General features: G+C 38.7%; 1 protein-coding gene across 1 annotated transcript; it reads right to left on the minus strand.

Annotated features, from left to right (window-relative positions):
- Positions 1–2,884: 2,884 nt before the first annotated feature.
- Positions 2,885–21,172, minus strand: PSMC1 (proteasome 26S subunit, ATPase 1). The gene is made up of 11 exons (XM_070753657.1): positions 21,016–21,172; positions 19,381–19,434; positions 18,322–18,418; positions 17,655–17,779; positions 16,236–16,421; positions 15,065–15,193; positions 13,421–13,517; positions 11,424–11,613; positions 6,550–6,701; positions 4,163–4,317; positions 2,885–3,237 (listed from the first exon to the last, which is right to left on the minus strand). The coding sequence occupies exons 1-11, from the start codon at positions 21,016–21,018 to the stop codon at positions 3,103–3,105; spliced, it is 1,323 nt and encodes a 440-aa protein (XP_070609758.1). The 5' UTR covers positions 21,019–21,172; the 3' UTR covers positions 2,885–3,102.
- Positions 21,173–24,689: the final 3,517 nt, after the last annotated feature.

Raw genomic sequence — 24,689 nt, forward strand, 5'->3', positions numbered from 1 at the left:
CACCAAGATTTTTTAGACGAGGGTTCTATAAATAATTCTCTTATGAGCATTTTAGCTGCTTGGAGAAGTGCTTGCATTATATATTATCTGGGCTTTTTGGCCTGTAAATAATTCATAAAATCAATCAAACACCTACATTCAAGTTAAGTTCAGAAATTCATTTGGCACCTATAAATAATTTGGGCTACACCTAATGATGATATTGCCAAAGTTAAACAGTTCAATCTGTTCAGCTGTATCCACAGCCAAGGAAACTTGAGCACTGAAGAAATCTCTGGCATTTGATCCAGTTACGCTGGTTTAAACTTGCAATGTCGATATCATCCTATACATCTGCTACGAATATATGCAAATAGAAGATATTTACCATGCTTCTACCCCTGCAATTTTTAGGAAGCAAATTAGTGAGATTGCTTCCACCATTACCTCATTTTCCCAGACACAACATCCCCTAGATAAGGCTATTTTAAAATAAATCACAGACATATAATCACTTGCCATCTTTAAATCATGGCTGTAGGCAGTGAAGGACTACCAAAACTTAATACCACTGTGGGCATGGCTTATGCAGGACGCCCTGCATTTTCTTTCAACATCTTTCAGTGCAAATTGGATGCTCTGGGTTGGAGCTCTACTTTCACTACCCCACTGCGTTCCCTCCCATCCGGGCAGACGACCACCCCTGGCTGTAGGGCACCTAGATTTTCCTCGCAAGGTAAGGTTAGGAGCTGGAAATTTATAGCAGGCCAGTTCTTTTATAAAAATGGAGACACTAAAAGTAGATTGAGTAGAGATTCTAGGATTCTAGAAATAGCCAAGTGGACATCAATGGGCACCATGCTTTGTACAAAATAATGGGCAAAGAAAACTGGCCAGGAAGACCACAATCAAATTTGATCTGGAATCTAATTGGCCAAAAAACACACCTATTTATGACTGTACAAGACTCTACCGGCAACATTAGTTCTGGTCCCCATATTGACACAGGCTGCCTTGTTGAGCTTGACATAGTTTGAAAGCACCATCGGTCATACATGGTTTAAATAGTTCCTGTTAGCTACAAGAACTCCCCCTCAGGCTTATAACATTCTTCATTCAGAAACAGAAGGCACCTGTTATATTTTATCTACTGTATGACACGGACACAAATATGACCTCAATTGTTTTGAATAATATATACTTAACATTGGTGCGCTGAACAGCCTGCTACACTTTCATTCGGAGTTCATTTCATTCAGTCTTCGGAGAGGGGCGGCATACAAATCTAATAAATTATTATTATTATTATTATTATTATTATTATTATTATTATTATTACTATTTTAGATTTCAACCTGCTTTTATATTTCCTAAGGGGAAAAAGAACTCTATGTCAATGATACCCACTACTATCAGTAACAGAGAATTGAACTACCAATGTTTTACTATTCATCTAAAGCAGAGTGATTCAACCTGGTAAATTTCAGCTGTTGTACTATAAACCCCATTCCAAGCAAGCATGGTACAGTAGGAAAGATAGATTTAAGACTACTCTCTCAATGAAAAAAATCAGATTACATAGTCCTCTATTTGGAAAGGGCAAGATTATGCATTGCTTAACTACTAGCAAATCGTTTCAATGAATAAGCAGAATTGGTACCTACCAACAAACCCCATTTATATTTTGAAGGACAGATTTTTTGCTTCATTAAATCCATGAAGCTTCTTTTGGAGCATACCAAGTATCCAAAACATAATACAAAAAGCATCATTTTAATGGTATATAAGAACCTTCCAATATTGAATTTGTTCTGCCAGTTTCTCATTGGTAAAATGGAAATGAATGTTAACCACTATTACAGGGATGGACAATTAATTTTCCCAAGAGGCCACATGAGAATCTGGCGGAACCAATGTAACCTGATTTGATGTCCTCAAACTCCCTCACCTCAACTCCTCGTGTTGCTCCAGGCAAAGGGTGAGCGCTGTCCTGGCGCAGAAAAGCACTTTCCCCTTGCTCTCCGATGGCTGCCAGCTGACTGAAGGAGTGCATGATGACTGTGCAGAGCTGGGTCTGACTTGGCGGCTTCTGCTGTCTGTGATCCATGTACAGTATTTACATTTGATTTCTAATTTCTGACTGGCCTCACATGAGTCAGACAGGAACAGCTAAGGGGCTGGATGTAGCCCAAGGGCCATAAATGCCCACCTCTGTACTAGAATGAATAAAACTTTATGAATTGAGCTGGGAGTTTAATCAGAATATCTCATTTAAAGATAGAATGGATGTTTAATTTTCCATAATTAAATTTATTTTCATAATTTTACATTTCCCTGTCAAATTTGGAAAATACAATGGCTACTTTCACTTCTTTGAACAAATTGTGATTACAGTATCTTACTTGCAAGAAGTGAATCAGCACAATTTGACTATAGAGGTGGGAGGAAGGATTGGCTCAGTTTTTAAAGATGATTTACCTTATTTGTCCAAATAATTTTGGCAATGAAATCTCATTGTTTATTATGTATGTGTGATTTGGCAAACCATAGCCTTAGGGGACTGAGAACTAAATGAAACGGAACAAGAGTCTTCAGACACCAAAACCATTTTCGCTGCAGACAGCAGTTCTATTTCAAATTTTTTCTTTCTGATAACTGCATGAATTTTCAATGAATCAGGTCCTTTTGCAGTATTTCCATCACTATATTTTTCAGTACCTTTCTGGATATATATGTAAATTCAAGGAACGTACATTCAGCTGCCCTTTAGACTAAGTGTCACAACCATTTACAGAACATTTGCAGAGTAGGCTAAAATGTCAATTTGTAGATTCAAAGGCGACAGAACAGCTGGGCCACACATTAAAAACCCTTCTTTGCTTAAATTCTAATCCAATCATCCCAATTCACTTGGAAATCAATTTTTAATGACAAAGTATTTCACAATGAACATATGCCACAATACAGAGACATTCACAGTAAGTGAATGGTCATACTTTCATCAGGAAAAGCTTTTTGTATTCACTAACACCTTGCTCACTAATGCTTTTTCCACATTCTGAAGGGGGGAAAAAGGGTTCAAGCAATTAACCCCAACCCGGGACCACAGCAAAAGTAGGGAAGTTAAAGGTAGAGGCCTTCCGGAGTGCCTTCCTGTTTCTTATAAAGAACATTTTCTTTTGATTTTTTGAAGTCTTCGTTTGTTACTTTCATTCTTCGTTCTCGCAGAGCCATCAACCCAGCTTCCGTGCAAATGGCCTATTAGAAATGGAAGCATTTGATTAGAAAATCAGGAGTCTGACTTGAATGAAGTAATGTTCAGTAAAGTTCCAGTAATGTTCAAACAGGCTGGTGGCCCTTATGTATGCTAGAAACCATAGAATAATTAGAAACACAGGTGATTTGACTGTGATGCACAGCAATCATTACTAATGTTAGATTATTTAATTCTTCCTGATTGTAATTCCCGTGAAAGAATGTAACATGCTAGTCACACGTTACAACAGAGGTCCATAACATTTAATAGATGTATAGGCAAACCTCCTTAGCTACCAATAATCCAAGTGAAACTTGCCCCACTAATTCTTTACAAGTTTTCTACATCAACCATGCAAGTCTCATGACAGGTGGCCAAATGTTTATTTTCTTTTCCAGTAATGTTGTTTTCCCTCCCAATAATGACCATTAATGGCCTTCCAAATATTTATTGGGGGGATAACGACAACACATCCCCTTCCCTCAGAAAAGATTGCCGTAACAATGAAATATTTATTACAGGTAGTTCTCAATTTATGACCAGAATTGAGCCCCAATTGTGTTTTGCTATGAGAAACAGTTGTTAAGCAAGTGCTTGTCCCATTTTATGACATTTCTTGCCAGAGTTGTTAAGTGAATCACTGAAGTTGTTAACCTATTAATAAGGTTGTTAAGTGAATGTGGCTTTCCCATTGACTTAGCTTGTTCAAGACTAACTGTATCAGAAAGTGGAAAAACCAGTGTTTTTTAAAAGAAATGGGTGAAAAGGAGAAAGAGCTTTTTAGAGCAACAATTTCTTTGATGATGGGTTAAACAAATGACATATGTAGGAATGACATTGGAAAAGGATGCAATATACTGCATGACACAAATTCTCAATTAGTTTCTGCGGGGAGGAGGGGAAATAATTTGTTATCAAGGTTTTTACCTTTATATCTGCCCCAGACAGATCATCTTTAGCCATTATCAACTCATCTAAAGTAACATCATCTGCCAAAGTCATTCTGCTGGTGTGAATCTGGAAAATGCGTTTCTTTGTTTTTTCATCTGGCAGAGGAAATTCTATCTTCCTGTCAATACGTCCTAGAATTTAGAAAAAACAATTAACAGTTTCAGATTTTTGCCTGTGGAATCAAAAATAGAAAGCTTTCCTTGGAAAATATCACCATTATTTAGCCTTGGTATTGCCTCAGAAAATACTAGTGCATTTTTGCACAGTTATGTTAGTTGTGTAGAACTTCATTTTTATTTCTTCCCCACTTCACAAATACAATTTTACGCTGAGAGCATCTGCACCAAGACAAATTCCTTGTGTGTCCAATCACACTTGGCCAATAAAATTCTATTCTATTATTTCCTCCTCCTTGATGGGCCAAAACATTTCTTCCCTAAAATTTCATAAGCTACACAAATATTTATATTTGAAATTATTTCATATACTGTTCAATAGCAAGATACACTGCTCAAAAAAATAAAGGGAACACTTAAACAACACAATATAACTCCAAGTAAATCAAACTTCTGTGAAATCAAACTGTCTACTTAGGAAGCAACACTGACAATCAATTTCACATGCTGTTGTGCACATTCAACTTTGTACAGAATAAAGTATTCAATGAGAATATTTCATTCATTCAGATCTAGGATGTTATTTGAGTTTTCCCAGAGCCGGGTTGGCGCAGGAGGTAGAGTGCTGTACCGCAGGCCACTGAAGCTGACTGTAGGTCAGCGGTTCAAATCTCATTACCAGCTCAAGGTTGACTCAGCCTTTTATCCTTCGGAGGTGGGTAAAACGAGGACCCGAATTGTGGGGGCAATATGCTGTCTCTGTTTTTTAAAAAAGTGCTATTGTTACCATGTTGTAAGCTGCCCTGAGTCTAAGGAGAAGGGCGGCATAAAAACCGAATAAATAAATAAATAAATAAATAAATAAATAATAGGCACTCCAGAAACTTACTTTCTTTATCCCAATCACATATTAATTTAATTAGTATTAGCTGTCACACCATGCTTTTTCAGCTTTGGCTGCAGAAGTGGCAAATCGATAATTGCCCCCCCCCCCCGACTAATAATTGTGATACATGGTGTGATTGTACCGTTTGAGTAATACCATAGGGTTTTTAGCTATAGGTTTTAAAAAATGTATTAGATTTGTACTGTACACTGTGTTTTTATATTTACTCTGTGAGCTGCCCTGAGTTTTCGGAGAAGGGCGGCATACAAAAAAAAGTTTGGACAAAAAAAAATCTCTCTCTTACTCCCTTTTGCTCTATTTCTCCCTCCCTCTTTCTCTCTCCCTTCCTTCCTCTTTCTTTCTCTTTCCCTCTTTCTTTCTTTCTTTCTTCTTTCCTTCCTCTTTTTTTGCTCTCTTTCTCTCCCTCCTTCCCTCCCTCTAGGTCTTTCTCTCTCCCTTCTTCCTCCCCTCTCTTGCTCTCTCTCTCTCTCTTTCTTTCTTTCTCTTTCTTTCTCTGTCTCTCTTGCTATCTCTTTCTCTCTTTCTTTCTCTCTCTCTTGCTAGCTCTCTCTTTCTTTCTCTCTCTCTGTCTCTCTTTGTCTCTCTTGCTAGCTCTCTCTTTCTCTCTCATTACACCATGCTGGCAACAGCGGTATCGGGCAGTACCCAGGGGTAGTGGCAGAGCGGTTGACTGCAAACGGGACCACTGACCGTGGCGGCTGGATGTGCTGCTGGACACCGTACATGCTGGTGCTGCGCTGGGCATGGGCGTTGGGCTGGCACCTGCGTCCCGGCCCAGCCAGCGGGCCAGAGTCAGCCCCACAGCGCCAGCATATACGGCGTCCAGCAACACGTCTAGCCGCCACCGTCGGTGCCTCTGCCCTGGAGCTCCTGCTCGCTGCCGCCATCCCCCAGCTACTGCCTGGTGCCACTACTGCCGGTGCCCTCCCACTCCCACTGCCAGTGCCCTCCTGCCAGGCCCCAAACCACACTTGTCACCGCCTCTGCCAGAGAAGCTCTAGCTGGGCAGGGTGGTACCGGTGCCTCCGACCTGGAGCTCCCGCTCGCAGCTGCCACCCCCGGCTACTGTCCAATGCCGCTGCTGCTGGTGCTCTCCCCTTGGGCCCCAAAACTCACCTGCCGCAAAGAAGGAAGGCGCAAAAAAGGAGGCGCGAAAAATGAAGCTCAGCTTCCGATCTCGGAAGCTGAGATTTGCGGCACACCTGACGATATCTCGCGGCACATTGGTTGAAAAACACTGCTCTAGGACATATAAGGAACAGACCCCATTGTTCTACATGAAACTAATCATTAGAAGCAGTTAGATTTTAAGTAGTTAAATATAACCATCACACTTTTACCTGGTCTGATTAAAGCTGGATCCAATGTTTCTATTCTGTTAGTAGCCATGATCACCTTTACATCTCCACGTGAATCAAACCCATCTAATTGGTTCAGCAACTCCAACATTGTTCTCTGGATTTCTCTTTCTCCCCCTGAGTTAGAATCGTACCTTTGGAATAGGAAAAAAAATACCTTAGTTGAAGTTAGAATACCCATAGAACACAATCTTTTTCTTTACATACAGTAATCTACTGAGAAGCCACAGGGCAATGAATTACATTTTGGTAGAAGCAAGGAATACAAAGAACACTATTTGCCCAGAATAAGATATCGTTTCTGAAGTTCAATTAAAAACTTTTTGATTAGAGTATAATAGATTCTGAAGCTGAAAGAATGCTATAAGCAGCATTTCTTAATTTCCAAGTTAAGATATCATAACACTAATCCATAATCAGTTTTGTATTTGTAGTTATTTTCCTGCTACAAGTGATTACTGTTCAAAGATGAACCTTCAAAAATTAAATATTAGATAAGAAATTATTATAAGCACATACAGAATTCATCACCTATGCTCACTCAGTCAATACTAAAGATTAACTTTCTTCAAAAAACAAGCACAGACGATATATTTTTATTTATGTACATATTTACCATAAACTTCAAAAAAGGACAAAGCTGTAAAAATTAAGTCAAAATTAAATGAATCGATAACAAATTAACTGTAAGATAAAGTGTTTACAGTGTTCCCTCGATTTTTGCGGGTTCAAACTTCGTGAATAGCCTATACCACGGTTTTTCAAAAAATATTAATTAAAAAATACTTTGCAGGGTTTTTTTCTATACCACGGTTTTTCCCGCCCAATGACGTCATACATCATCACCAAATTAATAATTTTTGCAAATAAATAACCAAAAACAAAATTATTGTTAATAAATAATTATGTTTATAAATATCAGGATCACTAAGTGTCTTATTCAATGGCGAGTACCAGTAATAATGGTGAGTAAATGGTTGTCAAGGGAATGGGAAATGGTAATTTAGGGGTTTAAAGTGTTAAGGGAAGGCTTGTGATATTGTCCATAGCCAAAAATGGTGTACAGTGATCCCTCGATTATCGCGAGGGTTCCGTTCCAAGACCCCTCGCGATAATCGATTTTTCACGATGTAGGGTTGCGGAAGTAAAAACACCATCTGCGCATGCGCACCCTTTTTTTCATGGCCGCGCATGCGCAGATGGTGGAGTTTGCGTGGGCGGCAGGGAAGACCCAGGGAAGGTTCCTTCCGCCGCCCAGCAGCTGATCTGCTCGGTAGCGCAGCAGCAGCGAGCAGACGAAGATCGGGGTTTCCCCTTTGCGTGGGCGGCGGGGAAACCCCGATCTTCGTCTGCTCGCTGCTGCTGCGGCCGCCCAGCAGCTGATCTGCTCGGTAGCGCAGCAGCAGCGAGCAGACGAAGATCGGGGTTTCCCCGCCGCCCACGCAAAGGGGAAACCCCGATTCGGCTCCTCGCTGCTACCGTGCTGCCGAGCAGATCAGCTGCTGGGCGGCCGAAGGAACCTTCCCTGGGTCTTCCTCGCTGATGCCCCCGCTCGCTCGCCCGCCCGCCGCCAGCAAGAGGGGGAGAGATAGAGAAAGAGAGAAGGAAAGAAAGAGATGAGAGAGGGAGGAAGAGTGTGTGAGAGAGGAAGAAGCAAGATAGAGAAAGAGAGAGAGAAAGATGAGGAAGGAAGAGAGTGACGTCATCGGGTGGGAAAAATCGCGATATAGCGTTTCGCGAAGAACGAGATCGTGAAAATCGAGGGATCACTGTATTTACTTCTGCATCTCTACTTCGCAGAAATTCGACTTTCGCGGGCAGTCTCGGAACGCATCCCCTGCGAAAATCGAGGGAACACTGTATTCTTAAACCTGTTCTTCCATCTGTACATATACATGAACAACTCTCCCTTCCACACACATATTCTGCCTCCTTGTAGCAGCAGAAAAAAAAAGAGAGGGAGGAAACAGATTGAACATTGGCTATGGGAAGAAAGGAAGAGAAGAAAAATAGCCATTGAAAATTGATGCAGACTTAATCTGTAGTAAATGTTATTGAAGTGAATGGTTTATACTACTAAGTGTGTTTTGGATTTCTAATCCCCCAGAAATGTTATGAAATCCAGCCACAGTCTTTCTACATTCAAGCAGCAGGATGGAGTGATGCCATCAATAAATGCATTGATTGGCAAAAGTAAACACAATGGGATTTCCCTCTCTCTTGCCTCCTCCATTCCAGCTATTCCCTTTATGGAAGAACATCCAACAAAGCATTTCCCCTTCCTTTTCAGGCCTATCTCTTGTCTCTAATACTTTATGCTTGGCAAATATAAAATAATATTGTCAGGATTCATACCTGAGGTAATATTCCAGTTATAGTGAAAAAGGTTGTAATTAGGGTAAAATAAAAGGAAAACTGAGTCATGGTGGATCAACAGAATATGTTACGGCCTGATTGGTCAAGATCTGTATATACTGTAATGCACCTTGGTATAGCTGTAGCTTGTGGCCAGTGATGGTTTGTTGTAGTTTATAGTTAGTAGTGGTAAAGTCGTCTTGTAAGATAGTTTGGTGTTCAGTAATATAGAATAGAGTGTGTAGTTTTGATACTAAGAAGTAAAAGTCTTCTGAAGAATTCCTGCTTTAGTGTTTCATTCCGAAACCTCTCCAGTTCCTGATATCCGTTCCAGTTCAGGGTGGATAGCTTCTAAACTCAAATACAGTGGTACCTCGAGATACGAGTTTAATTCGTTCCGGACCTGGGCTCTTAAGTCGAGCAGCTCTTATCTCGAACGACTTTTCCCCATAGGAATTAATGTAAATAATTTTAATTGGTTCCAGCCCTCAAAAAACTCACAAAGTTAGTCTAAATTATGCAGAAAGACATGTTTTTAATGAAGAAATGTACATGTACATATAAATGAATAATGAAGTTTCTTTCACTTAACTTGTAAATTTTCTTAAACTTTTAAATTTACATATGTTCAACTTCTCTGCCACCCAATCCTGTAGGACAGAGGTCCCCAACCCTTTTTGCACCAGGGACCGGCTTTAAGCGATCAAGAGAGGAATGGGTGAATGAATGGACGGAGGGTGGGAAGGAAGGAAGGAAAGAGGGAAGGGACAGGAACAGGAACAGAGGAAGGAAGCAAGGAAACTTATGAAAGGGGAGAGTAAGAGAGGAATGAGTGAAGGGAGGGAGGGAGGGAAGAAGGTGGGAAGGAGAAAGAAAAGAAGAAATAGAGGAAGGGAAGAAGGTGGGAAGGAGAAAGAAAAGAAGAAATAGAGGAAGGGAAGGTAAAAGAGAGAAAGAAAAAGAGAAAGAAAGAAAGAAAGAAAGAAAGAAAGAAAGGGGGAAGGGACAGGAACAGAGGAAGGAAGCAAGGAAACTTATGAAAGGGGAGAGTAAGAGAGGAATGAGTGAAGGGAGGGAGGGAGGGAAGAAGGTGGGAAGGAGAAAGAAAAGAAGAAATAGAGGAAGGGAAGGTAAAAGAGAGAAAGAAAAAGAGCAAGAAAGAAAGAAAGAAAGAAAGAAAGAAAGGGGGAAGGGACAGGAACAGAGGAAGGAAGCAAGGAAACTTATGAAAGGGGAGAGTAAGAGAGGAATGAGTGAAGGGAGGGAGGGAGGGAAGAAGGTGGGAAGGAGAAAGAAAAGAAGAAATAGAGGAAGGGAAGGTAAAAGAGAGAAAGAAAAAGAGCAAGAAAGAAAGCTGCAAGCACCCCCCCGAGCCCCCCAGGCCGGCTGCAACCTTTTAAAACACGCGCGCCGCTTCGCAGCTGTCTCCTGAAGCCGAACGCGGAAGTTAGCGTTTGGCTTCAGGAGACAGCTCCTTGGCGCTTGTATCTCGAATTTGGGCTTGTAAGTAGAACAAAAATATCTCTCCCCTCCCAGCTCTTATCTCGAGTTGCTCTTAAGTAGAGCAGCTCTTATGTCGGGGTTCCACTGTACGCCAATCCCTCAGTGCGTGGAGTGATTAACAAATTGGACATAGATCCAAAATATCTAAATTCAAATCCATACTAAACCTAAATTGCAAGGTTGCGGTAAGGATAAAAGTAAAGGAATGCTTCTAGTCTTGAATCACCCACTATACATCATACTTCACAAACAATTATTGAGTCTGAATTCATTAAAAAGAAAAACTGCATTCTAGCTACACATTTATTTATTTATTTATTTATTATTTGGACTTGTATGCCGCCCCTCTCCGAAGACTCGGGGCGGCTCACAACAAGTGAAACAGTCACAAAATCCAATTAATTAAAATATTTAAAGATTTAAGAAAAACCCCATGTAATAACAGACATTCCACATTAGTCATGCTCCCTTTGTTTTTAAAAGGTCAGGTTTTAGCAACACAGCTAAATATCTTATCAATTAAAGAAATGATTAAGTTCAGACATTTTAGTCTGAAGTATGCTAGCACTAATGTGTCCCTACAAGGTTTCAATTGTATTCTATATTATTATTATTATTATTATTATTATTATTATTATTATTATTATTATTATTATTTTTATTATTATTATTATTATTATTATTATTATTTAGACTTGTATGCCGTCCTTCCCCGAAGACTAGGGGCGGCTCACAAGATACAGAAACAACACAACAACAAATCTAATAATTAAAAATTACTACTAAAATCTCATATATAATAAAAACAGTCAGCCAATTCATTCACAACCACACACTACATCTCGTAAACAAAGGAAGGGGGGCTTACAATTGAAGATGGCAGCATGCAAACCACTTCTAGTGATTGAAATTATTACTTCTGAAAACCAACGTCAAGGAAAAAGTGTTAAAAGATATGAATGTGATAACTCAGCATGGGAATGACTATGACATCCTACCTTTTGGTACCTATGGCATCAATTTCATCAATGAAGACAATCGATGGGGCATGCTCCTCAGCTACTCGAAAAAGTTCTCGAACAAGTTTTGGTCCATCTCCCAAATATTTCTGAATAAGTTCAGAACCAACCACTCTCAGGAAGGTGGCAGAAGTCTGATTTGCCACTGCTTTGGCTAATAACGTTTTACCTGTTTGATTACAAAATGCCAGAAAGTTAACACATTCTTCAATTTGCATTATACATACTTGCAGGAAGGCAACCACCCAAATCTGAATATTGACAAAAGTCGTCAAGCTCTACTACAGATCAAGTTTAGCATTTTAAGTCAACAAACAATGGGGTTATACCTTGGAAATGTTTACATGATTGAGAGACATAAACAGATTTTTCCTATTTGAATTCATTATCTGACGCGAAGCAGGAACAGAAAAAAATGATTTTCTGTCTATTTAAAAGGATGCTCAAAACATACACTTTGTCACTTTTATATTTGGAATAGGAAATTATTTTATTCTTACATGGTGAATCCATGGAAAGAAAGTAATAGAATAAACTAATCAAATCAACCATACTTGGACAAAGACAGCAGTTTCAGTATCAAAGGGCTGACAGATCTCACACACTATGCCTATGCAAGTTAATATAAGAAACATAGTTTCACTTGGGCTGCAGAATCATCCATAATGTTTTAATTTTTAAAAACATTTCTTGTAATTTTCCATAATTAATATGAGGGGAGGAATTTTAGTTCATACATTTCTATCTACTTTCTCCATGTGTTTATGTGCATGTATGCACCCTCCCCCCCACTAGCACTATCATTTTCAAACAGATAACAAAATCTGATTGGGCTTGATAAACATGGATGCACCATAGATAAAATTTGTCCCCACGCGCCCCTCCCTTTCCCCACGAAAGTTGAAGAATTAAAGCCTGATTGAGCTTTGAGAACTCTGTGGATCTAACAAGTACCCAGATGTTAATCACAATTTGATTGCCACTTTATATAAAATGAACAAGAAGCCCAAATGAAAACAAACCATCATATAGATTTACTAAGCAACATCAATTCACTTAGGGTTCCAAATTGATCAGTGATTCTAAACATCAATATTTAAAGTTTACAGGAACTGAAATGGTATTACAGTATGTCTATAGAAATTCTCCGTCGTCCAGGCCATGGATGTCCCAAAGATGCTTTTTCAATAGGCAACTGGACTTTCTGGGGATTTTTTGAAGATGTTTCACTTCTCATCTAAGAAGCTTCTTCAGCTCCAACTGGATGGTGGGGAATGGATGGATTTATACAAGTGAACTGGTAGTGGCGGCAACAGGAGGCTCCACGAACCCGCCCACACATCACCATGGATTATCTCCGCGCGCATCTCCGGACCAGTAGCAAAAGTGAAAACTATTACGGATTTATACTAGCAAACAGCTGGTCATTTGCATTGAAGTAGCATTACTTACTGAGGAAGGAGTCTTCCTAAATCTAAGCTAAAATACATCTGAATAATGGCTTTGGCTCTTAAATTCAAATTTAGGAATTTCTGCCACAATGCTCTCTTCCCTTTACCTCAGGATGCTCTACTGGATCCTGGCTGCTATACTTTTCCCCTCATGAGAACTTTCTTCATTTCTGTCACTAGTGACTCACATCACTGCTGGAGAAATATCAGTGGCTGTTGCATCACATATCCTGAAGACACCATCTGATATGTTTGCAACTATCTGATTTCTTTCTGATGAGGGTAAACAAGCTAGATGAAAATATGTTATGCTTTAGCTCTTCTTCAAACAAGTCGAAAGACCATCAAATCATAAAGATGAATTTCAAATACAGCAATAATACATTCATTATAACTTTCAGCCAATACAATGAGGCATATGCTAAGGCAGAATGATTTGGCTTTATTGATATAAACACTTCAATATATTATTCTATAATAAATGCATTGCCGCATGCTGATATAAAAATAAAAGAAAAAAATTACCTGTGCCAGGAGGCCCATACAGAATGACCCCTTTGGGTGGCTTTATTCCCATTTCTTCATAATACTCAGGATGAGTCAAAGGTAGTTCCACAGATTCCTAGAAGGAAGAAATTATATACACCTTCAAGGGTTGATCAAGCCTTTTATCAATTAAGGTTCCTCCTGGTTAGAAAATCATAGATCAAGGCACTGATCTAAATAAAGGCCAATATTAACATTTAATAAATACAATATCCTTGCCATTCATGGAGATGAACACATAATAATTTTCAATCTGAATTCCTCTGTTTCCTACCTCAATTCTAAAGTTCATTTGAATAAGGTGCACTTTAAATAATTACATTGCCTTTTTTTACACAACTCTTTCAAAAGTTGTGCTTGGCTTTCATTATACAGGTATCATATTTCAGTCACAAAATGTTTGAAAACCAAAGATAACTCAAAATGCAAATAGTGTTGGAAAAAGAAATTACAGAGCTGTAAATTATGGAAACAATAAAATTTATTTTCAGTGAGATTGATCCAACTCTAAAAAGGAGGGAAGGAAGGACTAATTCATCTAGTCACATACCTTTATGCTTTGAAGAACATTCTGAGACTTCAGCTAGTCCAAAATGCAGCTGTGAGAACTGTCATGGGCTTACCAATGTTTGCCAATGTATCTACATTACTCTGCGAGCAAGTGTTGGTTACTACCGATAAAGCTCTACATGGCTTAGGACCAAGTTGCTTACAGGACCGTCTCTAGTCTCATGTATCCCAGCAACCGGTCAAAGCCCACAGATTCGGCCTTCTCCAGGTCCCATCAGCCAAACAATGCTGGCTGGCGGGCACTAGGGGAAGGGCCTTCTCTATGATGGCTCCGACCCTCTAGAACCATCCCCCCCCAGGTGATTCGCACTGCCCCCCCACTCCTGGCCTTCGGGAGGGCCTTAAAAACTCACTTGTGCCAGAAGGCCTGGGGCCATTGAGCTGTAACATTTTGCTCTGACCATTAATTTAAAGTTGATTGGGGTATGAATGAGTGTGAGTGTATGGTTTTTAAATGGATTTTTAAATATTATTAATTGGGTTTTTAAATTATTTAATATTGGACTTTGAATTTTTGTATTCAAAGCCAGTTCTTAAGCCACCCCGAGTCCTCAGAGAGGGGAGGCAAATAAGTCCAATCAATCAATCAAATAAGTAAGTAAATAAGTACATGTTGCATGTTACTCCATCTTAGAAATTTATTTTAAAAATATTTCTCCTACCCTTTTGATTGACATACCTAGAGATTAGAGCTGGTCTTAAGAATTTAGGTTCTTAAACTGGGAAGCCTTGAAAAAGTTCTGATGTACTGGGTAGATGAAAGTATCTCAGCATGGGACCTACAAAGACTTGTATGAATGGAACATATATGCAAAAATTCCTTGGGCAAAAAAAGCATCTCACCAGAGAAAAGATTATGGCAGTGGCAATTGTCAAACTATTATTTCAAATAAGTAATTATTGAAATAAATAAAATATCAAAGCAATTTAAATAAATAAAGGTCACATGGAACAGAAATAGAAGAACTGCAAGTCTAAGGCATCATAAATAAAATATGAAATAATATGTTTTGGCATTTTTCCACTATTGTACAATGCAAAAAATATTAATACCTTGATTTCTTGAATTTGGTTATCCAGGCCTCCAATATCTGCATATGTCTCTTGTGGGGCTTTTTCCACTTTCATCACTGTAACTAAAGGATCTGTGTCATCCATCAAGACACCAATCACAGCATGGACCTATTAAAAGCAATGGGCAGAAGCATCCAATAGTAGGAAAGCATTTAATTCATTGCCCTATTACAGGTTTATCATACAGTAGAAATTGCAGAATGATAGGACATTTCACAAGGTCAAATTCAGCTCCTAAAACCTATTTCTTAAGAAACTGCCACTTTGTAGCTTCTGGTTAAATGTAGGTAAGTTGATGAATTTCTTTCGCAGACCACCAGAAAAAGAGAAGGCCTCCTGGCAAATCTAAAGGTTATGGGGATGCACCTCAAACCTTTGGGGAAGAGATGAGCAAGCACTGTGGATAAACTAGGTCACATCTCTATATAATGACTCTATTATATATTCTTTACATAATGACAAGTTCGCACAAATACAAATAATTTTACAGATTAGCAGACAGACCTGGTCTCAACTGCCACTTTGGTGTGACTCAATATGTGTCTTAGTCTGGACACAGAGTAGTAGATAAATTATGGTCATCATTTGTATTTATATTTTTTTTGTCCAAGAATGCCACCAACCTTGGTTGGTTCTGATAAACAAAAAGTCATATTTGCAACTTAACTTGCTTCATTTCATTTCCGGGGGTGGATGGGGCATTATCATCTCTCTTACTGAGGTTGGTTACATTTTGCTGAGTTTGCAGCTTTTTAAAGAAAACCATAACCAAGAGGGAACCTCCCCCCCCCCCCCCCGCAACCTTTAACCCTAGCATACAACTTGGAGGGGAGGCAAGAAATCAACAGGCCCACCATATTGGTTGGGTGATTAGCAAATTTCCATTATTTTTTTTCTGAATTACAGTATTTGAATACTGTAAGAATGTTACAATTTATGAATATAAGCTTGAGTCATTTCTTTTTCTCTGTAGAAGAGAATCTCCTATTTTTACTGGTCATATACAATCTGTTCTGAGAGACCACATTGTCTTCATCAAGACAAAAGTCTATATCTTAACTACTTTTAGTTTAATCTAGATAATATTAAGATATTCATAATATTTATCTATTTTAATGCTTGCAATTACAGACAAAGAAGCAAGAATTACCTTATGATTAAGTAGAACTGAACATCCTGGCTCTAGCAAATCCTTGTCTACAAAAGAAAGAATGCTGACATAGTGTTCTGATCCCACTGATGTGGATACAATAGCATGATTATCATCAATTATCTCCTCCAAGGTCCCTACAGACATTGGAGTCCCTCTCAGATCATCCACTTTTGACCTCTCTTCCTGAAAACAAGCACACAAAAAGAGGCTATGATTATGTATTACAAATCGTCAGGCATCCCAACAATTTATATATTTATTACACAATTAAGAAATGATAATTTTATGGCATCTCCAACAATCCCAAAACATAAAAATTGTCTAAGTATTCTCAGTATTAAGTAACTCATTATGAACATCTAAGTATTAGCATTTAATATCTTAACACTTAGACCTCATTCAAATGCTATTTCAATTACAATCTCAGCAATGATCTAAAATATTCAATCGGTATTATCTACTTCAACAGTCAAACTAGGTCTAGTTTATTTTTACCTTTCTCATAATGGAGAAATGAAAACTGAAATTCCCACAAGGGTCATTTATGAGACTGGGGCTGAGATTTAAATTATCTGTATTAGGTCAGCAAGATTATTTCGTCAAATTACTTGATGACACCAAACTATTTAAAAATTAGTCTAAAAGGAAAGAACATCTGAATGACTTTTAAATGGACATTCATTAGCTCATAAATTTAACAGACCTTTAACTATAAGTAAGCAATAAATGAAATAAACTCTGCATTATGTAATGGGATCTGAGATGAGTAAGGACTATCTTTTCTTATTTGAACAGAATTATAGAATTCAGAGATTTTTAGGTTCTTTTATGATGTTACTGCAAATATGCCACCACATTATTACTCAAACTAACCTCTATATTATATTTGTGTGTTTGTGTGTGTAACATATTTTTGATGATAACGAAAAGAAAGGGAGAATACTGTAGATATATTTTGGGCTTATTTTCCTTCATCAGGTAGCCACACCCTTTTACTGGGATTTGAACCTTGTAAGGCAGAGGTCTTAGCCATTGGGCTACAGGCGGATATCCCATATCAGAACAATTATGTGACTCACTTAACTGCAGTGATTTGATTAACAACCATGACAAAAGGTTATTAAATCATTTGTATATCTTGGTACAACTCAAAAACTTCCTTGCTTAGCAATGAAATTCTTGTCCCAATTGAGGTTGTAAGTTAGATTCTACCTTTATTTAAATTGGTATGAAAGAGTACCATGGCATTTTTGAGATTTAACATTTGTTCTTTTTTTCCATATAGCCTTTTTTCATATGGGTAAATGAAGTGAAGTTAGAAGGTACAAAATAGAGGATAAGTAGGTTAATGACAAAAAACCCCCTATAATCTGATAAATTTAAGCAGGTTTTTTCCCTTATTTAAAGCATACATACCTCTTGCTTTTCTTCCAAAGGTTTCATCTGTTCCTGGTTTCTAATGAACTCTTCCTCCATCAGAAGATAATCCTTAATCCTTTCCAGCTTCAATAATTTGAGTCTGCACTGAGTATGAGGAGTGACTAAAATTAAATAAAAGAGTTTCTAAATGGAGGGTCTGGAATAATACATTCAACTTGTTTAGATTAATTGAAAAAAAGGAACAAGGAAGTAAAATAATTTTGAAATTTCTATCTTTTGTCTGGGATGCTTCTTTTTTCTATTATTTTGGGCACTGCTTTTTTATGGAAGAATTCTCTTTTTGCATGGAACTAATGTAACAATATGTGAGTCTAAACAAAATCCAATGACACGATTTAAAGAAATTCTTTCCTAGTCCAGGAAAGATAAATCATTGTGGCTTTTCCAACTCTGTGATTTAATATTCTGGATCACTACGATAAAGAAGCCTAAAGATGAAAATATCTAAGTGTTTCCTCTATTTTGGAACAAAACACTGTATAACCTAATTCAGTACCAATTACTCTTTACCCTTCAATGTTTCAAGCTGAGAGCTTTGAAAACTAAGTTGCTTGAGTACAAAATGGGGGCTTTTTGCATGCTGAAAAAAATATCCTATATCTTAGCTATAGCTACTCAAGGATATGGCACAAACCATGCTTACCCAGTGGAAGTTTGCTGGCAGCATCTGGTCCCTTTGTTTTCTTCTTCTTTTTCCCCACTCGGGTTGGAACTGGGGGTTCATATTTCTTCTTTTTGTCCTTTTTATTTTAAAAATCAAGTTAAAAAGTAATTTATAGAAAGTAATATACATCTAAGATTCTAACACAAGTTCCAGGAGGTTTTGTCAAATATTTCAAAAGTTCTACATTGCCTAATATTTCATAAATCATCTAAACCAGACTATAAAGTCATTATATTGCTTTTGAGAAAAACTGGCATTTAACTTCCATAATTCTCCATGGCGTAGGCTGATTACTTGAGGGACTGTTTCGTACAGTGTCTGCTCGACCAATTAGACCTTGGCGTACTCCAGATTGAAATGTCATGTATTGGGAGCGCATAAACACATCTTCTTTGTAACAGCGCCTGACCTCTGAAATTAGGAGGACCTCCAATTTGTTGTTGTTTAGAAGAGGTATAGACCTACAGGTATCTCTTTACCTAGTCTTTGGCAGGGAAGAGTGAGATCACTTGTTTCATTACATATCATCTCCCTCACTTTCAATTTTTATTTAATAATTTTGTAGTTTTGAGCTGGCCAGTTACTGGGAGTCTGGTAGCATACAGGCGTAATAAATTATAGTTATTATCAGCGTGCCTACGGGGAAAGTTTGAACACTGAATTACGAACTATAATTTATCTTTAATTATGGTTATTAGAAACAAGACAGTTTCAAATTTTGAGCAGAATCATAGTTTCTATTAAATCATAGGGTCCAGATTAAATAGCTATAATCAATAAAAATAAAAGACAAAGGCACATAAATCATGGCATATTTAAATTGACTACTTATCCACATACGCTACAGTAAAAGCATCCACATAATTCTGAAAACTAGATCACTGCAATGAAAATTTAACATCAGTTCATAATATATAAAAACACAATATTTTATTTTCGGAGTTTTTATAGAAGGGCAACTTTTTAGTTTCTTAATTAGCATGTTTCTACTAATATTCTCTTAACGAAGCACACCGGGTAAAAGTTATTTTTCCTTACTTTGTCATCCTTCTTGCCACCTCCAGGACCATGTCCACCACTCTGACTCTGACCCTACATTCAAAGAGACAAAACATCAATGAAACTAAGAAAGCGAGAAAAAACTTAACCATAAACTGTGTACAAACTCAAATTCAGTTTTTCCTTTGAAACAACTGTCAAAAGAATGAAGACAAAAGTAATTATCCTTTCATTCTTCTGACACTCTAAAAAACTGTTCCAGAAAACTCTCCAGAACAGGGAAATGCTATACAATAAAGATATGGAAATGTTTTTGATGTGCAAGAAGAAACCCATACAGGCAACACTTATCCCTCCCCCCCACCCGGGTCCAATTCATTTTGATGAAAAGAACTTTTAAGCATAAACAACTCATATTCTGAGTTGTTTACAAATGGTAAACAAATGGTAATTAAAACAGGGAGGCAAGGTTATACTTTAAGCATCCTAAATTAACTGCAGCAACTAATTTTACCAGTGATTTTTTGGAGAAATCACAAGACAGCATGGGAATTTATTTAAAGAACTATATTTCTCCAAGTACTATATTTATTTTGACAGAAAACTCTAAGACAGTAACTCTGAATGTAGTTAATGAAACAAATAGCAAAAACACCCTTAGGAATAATTGAACTAATATTTCTCTCTCTCTCTCTCTCTCCCTCCTTCCATCCATCCAGGGTGACACAGTGGTTAGAGTGCAACACTGCAGGCTACTTCAGCTAACTGCTAGCTGTAGTTCAGCAGTTCATCTCATCACCAGCTCAAGGTTCACTCAGCCTTCCATCCTTCCAAGGTGGGTAAAAATAAGGACCCAGATTGTGGGCAATATGCTGATACTCTAAACAGAGAGGGCTGTAAAAGCACTATGAAGAGGTACATATGTCTAAATGCTATTGCTGCCTGTCTGCCTGTCTGTCTATCTATCCATCCATCCCTTCATCCATCTCAGTTCAATTACTCCAAAGGTTCTTTTTGCTTTTTATTCCATTAATGATGTTCAGCTTCAAGATATATACATCTACCCACTACCTACCTACCTATCTTGAAGCTGGCTGGCTGGCCCAAGGAGTAATAAGCAAGAATTTTCTGTTTTGATATTGTTCCCAATCTCATGCAATCCTGGTGCAGATAGAGAAACTGTAAAAATTCCCACACCACACAAGGATGTCTGTCAATATAATGCACATCGTGTTTGCCTCTGTAGGTGTATATATGGTAAAATATATCCACACAGAGGGGCTACACCCGAGATCTGCACCTTGGACAACCGCCCAGCACTTAAAGAGGGATAGTAGTTAAAAATTAGTGAGGGGGAAAGCGCTTGATTTTCTTTGCTGTCACCCGAAAGACGGTAAGAAAAAAGCAGGCGCTCTTCCCGTCACCACCGCTTCATATCCAAGGTTGCTTTGGCTTGAAAGCCCTCCCACCCCGCGAACGCCACTTCTCAGCTATGGAAATGAAGCGATCGTGACATCGCATAACAACGCCGAAAGGACTCAGGTCGGGAGAAAAGGATTCCCTGGCTTAAGGGAGTCGGTCTCACCCAGCAGACATCGGAAAGGGGCTCCGAGCGGGTCCTAGAAAACCCAACCGAAGCTCCCCTCCCCCTCCCCAGCCCCCCTTTTGCCTCACCATCCTGCTCCCTCAGTCCAGCACCGGAAATCGGTTTCCTAGAGGAGCCGGAGCGGAAGTTAAGCGCGATACGGGGCGCGAGGAAGGTCAATTCTCTATTCGAGAGAAAGCGAGCGAGAGCGAGAAGAGGAGTGGAGTTAGGTGATCGTCACCTCCCTGGGGGCGGAGACGGGGAGAGAGCATTGACGGTAGAAATGATGAAGTACCCTTTTGGTGGGTAGAGAAAGCTTCTCGCCATTGTTTATGACGGTATGTGTGTGAGAGACACATCTAACGATACCTGGTGAGAGAACAATATAGCAATAGCATTTAGACTTACATACCGCTTCACAGTGCTTTACAGCCCTCTCTAAGCGGTTTTCTGAGAATCAGCATATTGCCCCCAACAATCTGGGTCCTCATTTTACCGACCTCGAAGGATGGAAAGCTGAATCTACCTTGAGCCTACTGAGATTCGATCTTCCAAACTGCTGGCAGCCGGTGATCAGCAGAAGTAGCTTGCAGTATTGCACTCCACCCACTGCAACACAGAGGCTCTTTCCATATCCAATGGTGACCAATTTTTTTACAATGAAAAGGAGGCCGAAAAATACTAAGAAAAAATGTACAACGTAAATAGACGAAACGTTTATGTCATTATGAATAAATAAAACTAAAGCTTTAATAACAAAGGTGATAAAACTTTACTAAATCTATATTTGAATTATTTTACACTTGTTTTGAAAATATGAAAATTGGATTTTTAAATTTCTTACCACGCTCTATTTCTCTTCTTAATGATATAGTTGTTAGAAGAGTAAACTGTGACTAGAGAGATTCAGTTCAAAGTACTGACTTAACCACACAGGTCACCGGATGAGTTTGGACCAGTTATTCTCTCCCATCCCTACCTATATCATAGGGTTATTATGGAAATAATATCAGAGAGACTACCATGTATGCCAGTTTGACCACTCATAAGAAATGTGTGATTTAAATACAAAAAATAATATTGGCACATGTATTAAAATGTCCTGTTTTTCTCACTATTGCCTGCAATTGCCTAATTACTACTTCTAAACTACTTCTTCAAACTCAAATCCTATGGCATCTCAGGATCCCTCCACAGATGGATTACAGCATTCCTGTCAAACAGACAACAAGTGGTTAAAATAGGAAGCACCATATCTACCCCTGTCCCTGTTAAAAGCGGTGTCCCCCAAGGTAGTGTTCTGGGACCAACGCTCTTCATTCTCTACATAAATGACCTTTGCGATCTCATCACAAGCAACTGTGTTCTCTTTGCAGACGATGTAAAACTCTTCAACACCACTGATAACAGAACTGCTCTTCAAAAAGACCTAGACTCTGTTTCTGATTGGTCTAACACATGGCAACTCCAAATCTCAACCAGCAAATGCTCTGTCCTTCACATCGGCAAAAAGAATCAAAACTCCAAATACAAACTGAATCAACAAATTATCACAGATAATCCCCACATGGTCAAAGACCTTGGAGTACTAATAACTAAAGACTTAAGTGCCAAAGCCCATTGCAACAACATCGCCAAGAAGTCTTTAAGAGTTGTTAATCTAATCCTACGTAACTTCCACTCTGGCAATCTCACATTACTTACCAGAGTTTACAAAACTTTTGCCAGACCCATCCTAGAATATAGCTCATCTGTTTGGAACCCATACCGCATTTCTGACATTAATATCCTTGAAAATGTCCAGAAATACTTCACCAGAAGAGCTCTTCACTCCTCTACCTGTAACAGAATACCCTACGAAACTAGACTTACAATTCTGGGTCTAGAAAGCTTAGAACTAAGATGCCTCAAACATGATCTAAGTATTGCCCACAAAATCATATGCTGCAATGTCCTGCCTGTCAAAGACTACTTCAGCTTCAACCACGACAACACAAGAGCCCACAACAGTTACAAGCTTAATATTAACCGCTCCAAACTTGACTGTAAAAAATACGACTTTAGTAATCGAGTTGTCAAAGCGTGGAATTCACTACCGGACTCTGTAGTATCATCCCCTAATCCCCAACGCTTTACCCTTAAACTATCCACGGTTGACCTTACCAAGTTCCTAAGAGGTCAGTAAGGGACGTATATAAATGCACCAGAGTGCTTACCATCCCCTGTCCTATTGTCTCTCCTATATCTCCTATATCTTCTTTTCTATACCTATATCTTTTTCTGCTATTCTCTCATAGTTATATTTCACTCCTTTATTTTCTACTCTATTCCCCCTTTAATACATTCTACCTGATTATATCCTCTATAACCCTCATTGTGTATTATTGTGTATTGGACAAAACAAACAAACAAACAAATAAATAAATTACGTTCTCCCTATTTTCTCTCCTGAACAGGCCTGCTAGAATTTGAATTTTAAGAACACACCTATAAAATTGGTCAAATTGGTTATTTTATTTATTAATTTGTCAAAACATGTACAAGATAGAAGGTATTGGTATGAACATAAACAAAAGCAAAGGGGTACAGGTAAATTTGGACCATAGGACAGTAAGACAGGGATGGTAGGTACAATGGTGCGCTTATGCACTGGTCCACTGATTGCTGTTAAAAGTGTGATTAAAAAAATAAACCAGCAGAGGTCTCTCTATAGCTACATTGGACATTGCTCACTGCTTAGAAATCAAAGTTGCACAAATCAAACTGTATTTTGTTTTTCGCTTTATGCAAAAAATAGTGTCTGATTTCTGGTATGCTCTTTGGGTGTGTATCTGCTTCTGACCAGAAATAAAAGGCTGTGTCTTTTCTTGATCTTATATAGACATTGCCTTTTTAACATCAGGTTCCAGCCAGCCTTCTGACTAACATAGGTAATTGTCTGGAGATCCTCTATCATGTCACCTTAAACAGGGTCACTGGGCAGCTATCCATGGACACAAATGGGATGGAAAAGTTATGATGCTTCATACTTCTGACTGCTACAAAGGAGGCCTTAATAGTAGCTCTAACCTATTTTTTAAAAATGTAGACACTTAAGTGGCACAATATGGGAAGTACCGTATATAAACTGAGAATCTATGTATTTGTGAGATTATATCCCATCGTTCCTCCAGGAGCACAAGACAGCAAAATCTGTAAGAAAACAAAGAAATCACAAGCTCAAATTATTTCAAACGGTTGAAGCTAGATTTGTCTGGCACAAAAGACCAGGATGGCAGGTAAAATTTCAGTTAAACTGATTTATTATTTCTCAGGTCTATGCACAGGAATCAACTCAATCAATGGTTAGCACCAGTATTGGGTTGCTAAATGGACTGGAGGGAACACCATTCCAGTACAAAAATGGAGCTGTGCACACAGCTCCAGCTGACCAGCAGGTGGCCGGATGCATCGCATGCACAGGAAGCCAAATCTCATTCAAAGATTCACAGGCGCATGAAATTTTGGCGATTTTTGCTGTTTTTTTGCTTCTGTGCATGCGTGGAAGCAAAAAAATCAGCGAAAATTGCCGAAATCTCATGCTTGTGTGCATCTTTGCATGAGATTTGGCTTCCAACTCATGAACAGGAAGAAAATTTTGCCCCAATGCACACGTGCCAGAATCACGGAGCTCTGGGAAGCGCATTTGTGGCGGTAAGTGGAATCCGCCCCTGGTTAGCCCTATTTTGGTGCTAGATGAGGATCAGTGGACACTCAAGAGGAG

This window comes from Erythrolamprus reginae, chromosome 1 (genome assembly GCF_031021105.1).
Source record: "Erythrolamprus reginae isolate rEryReg1 chromosome 1, rEryReg1.hap1, whole genome shotgun sequence".
Lineage (NCBI taxonomy): Eukaryota > Metazoa > Chordata > Lepidosauria > Squamata > Dipsadidae > Erythrolamprus > Erythrolamprus reginae.

Bases quoted from the DNA above. Each gene is read 5' to 3' on its own strand.
- PSMC1 (XM_070753657.1), bottom strand. The intron at 17,780-18,321 runs GTAAGCATGGTT...ATTTAATTTTAG, and splicing joins TGCCAGCAAACTTCCACTGG to TCACTCCTCATACTCAGTGC. The intron at 16,422-17,654 runs GTATGTATGCTT...GCTTGTTTTCAG, and splicing joins CTTTGGAAGAAAAGCAAGAG to GAAGAGAGGTCAAAAGTGGA.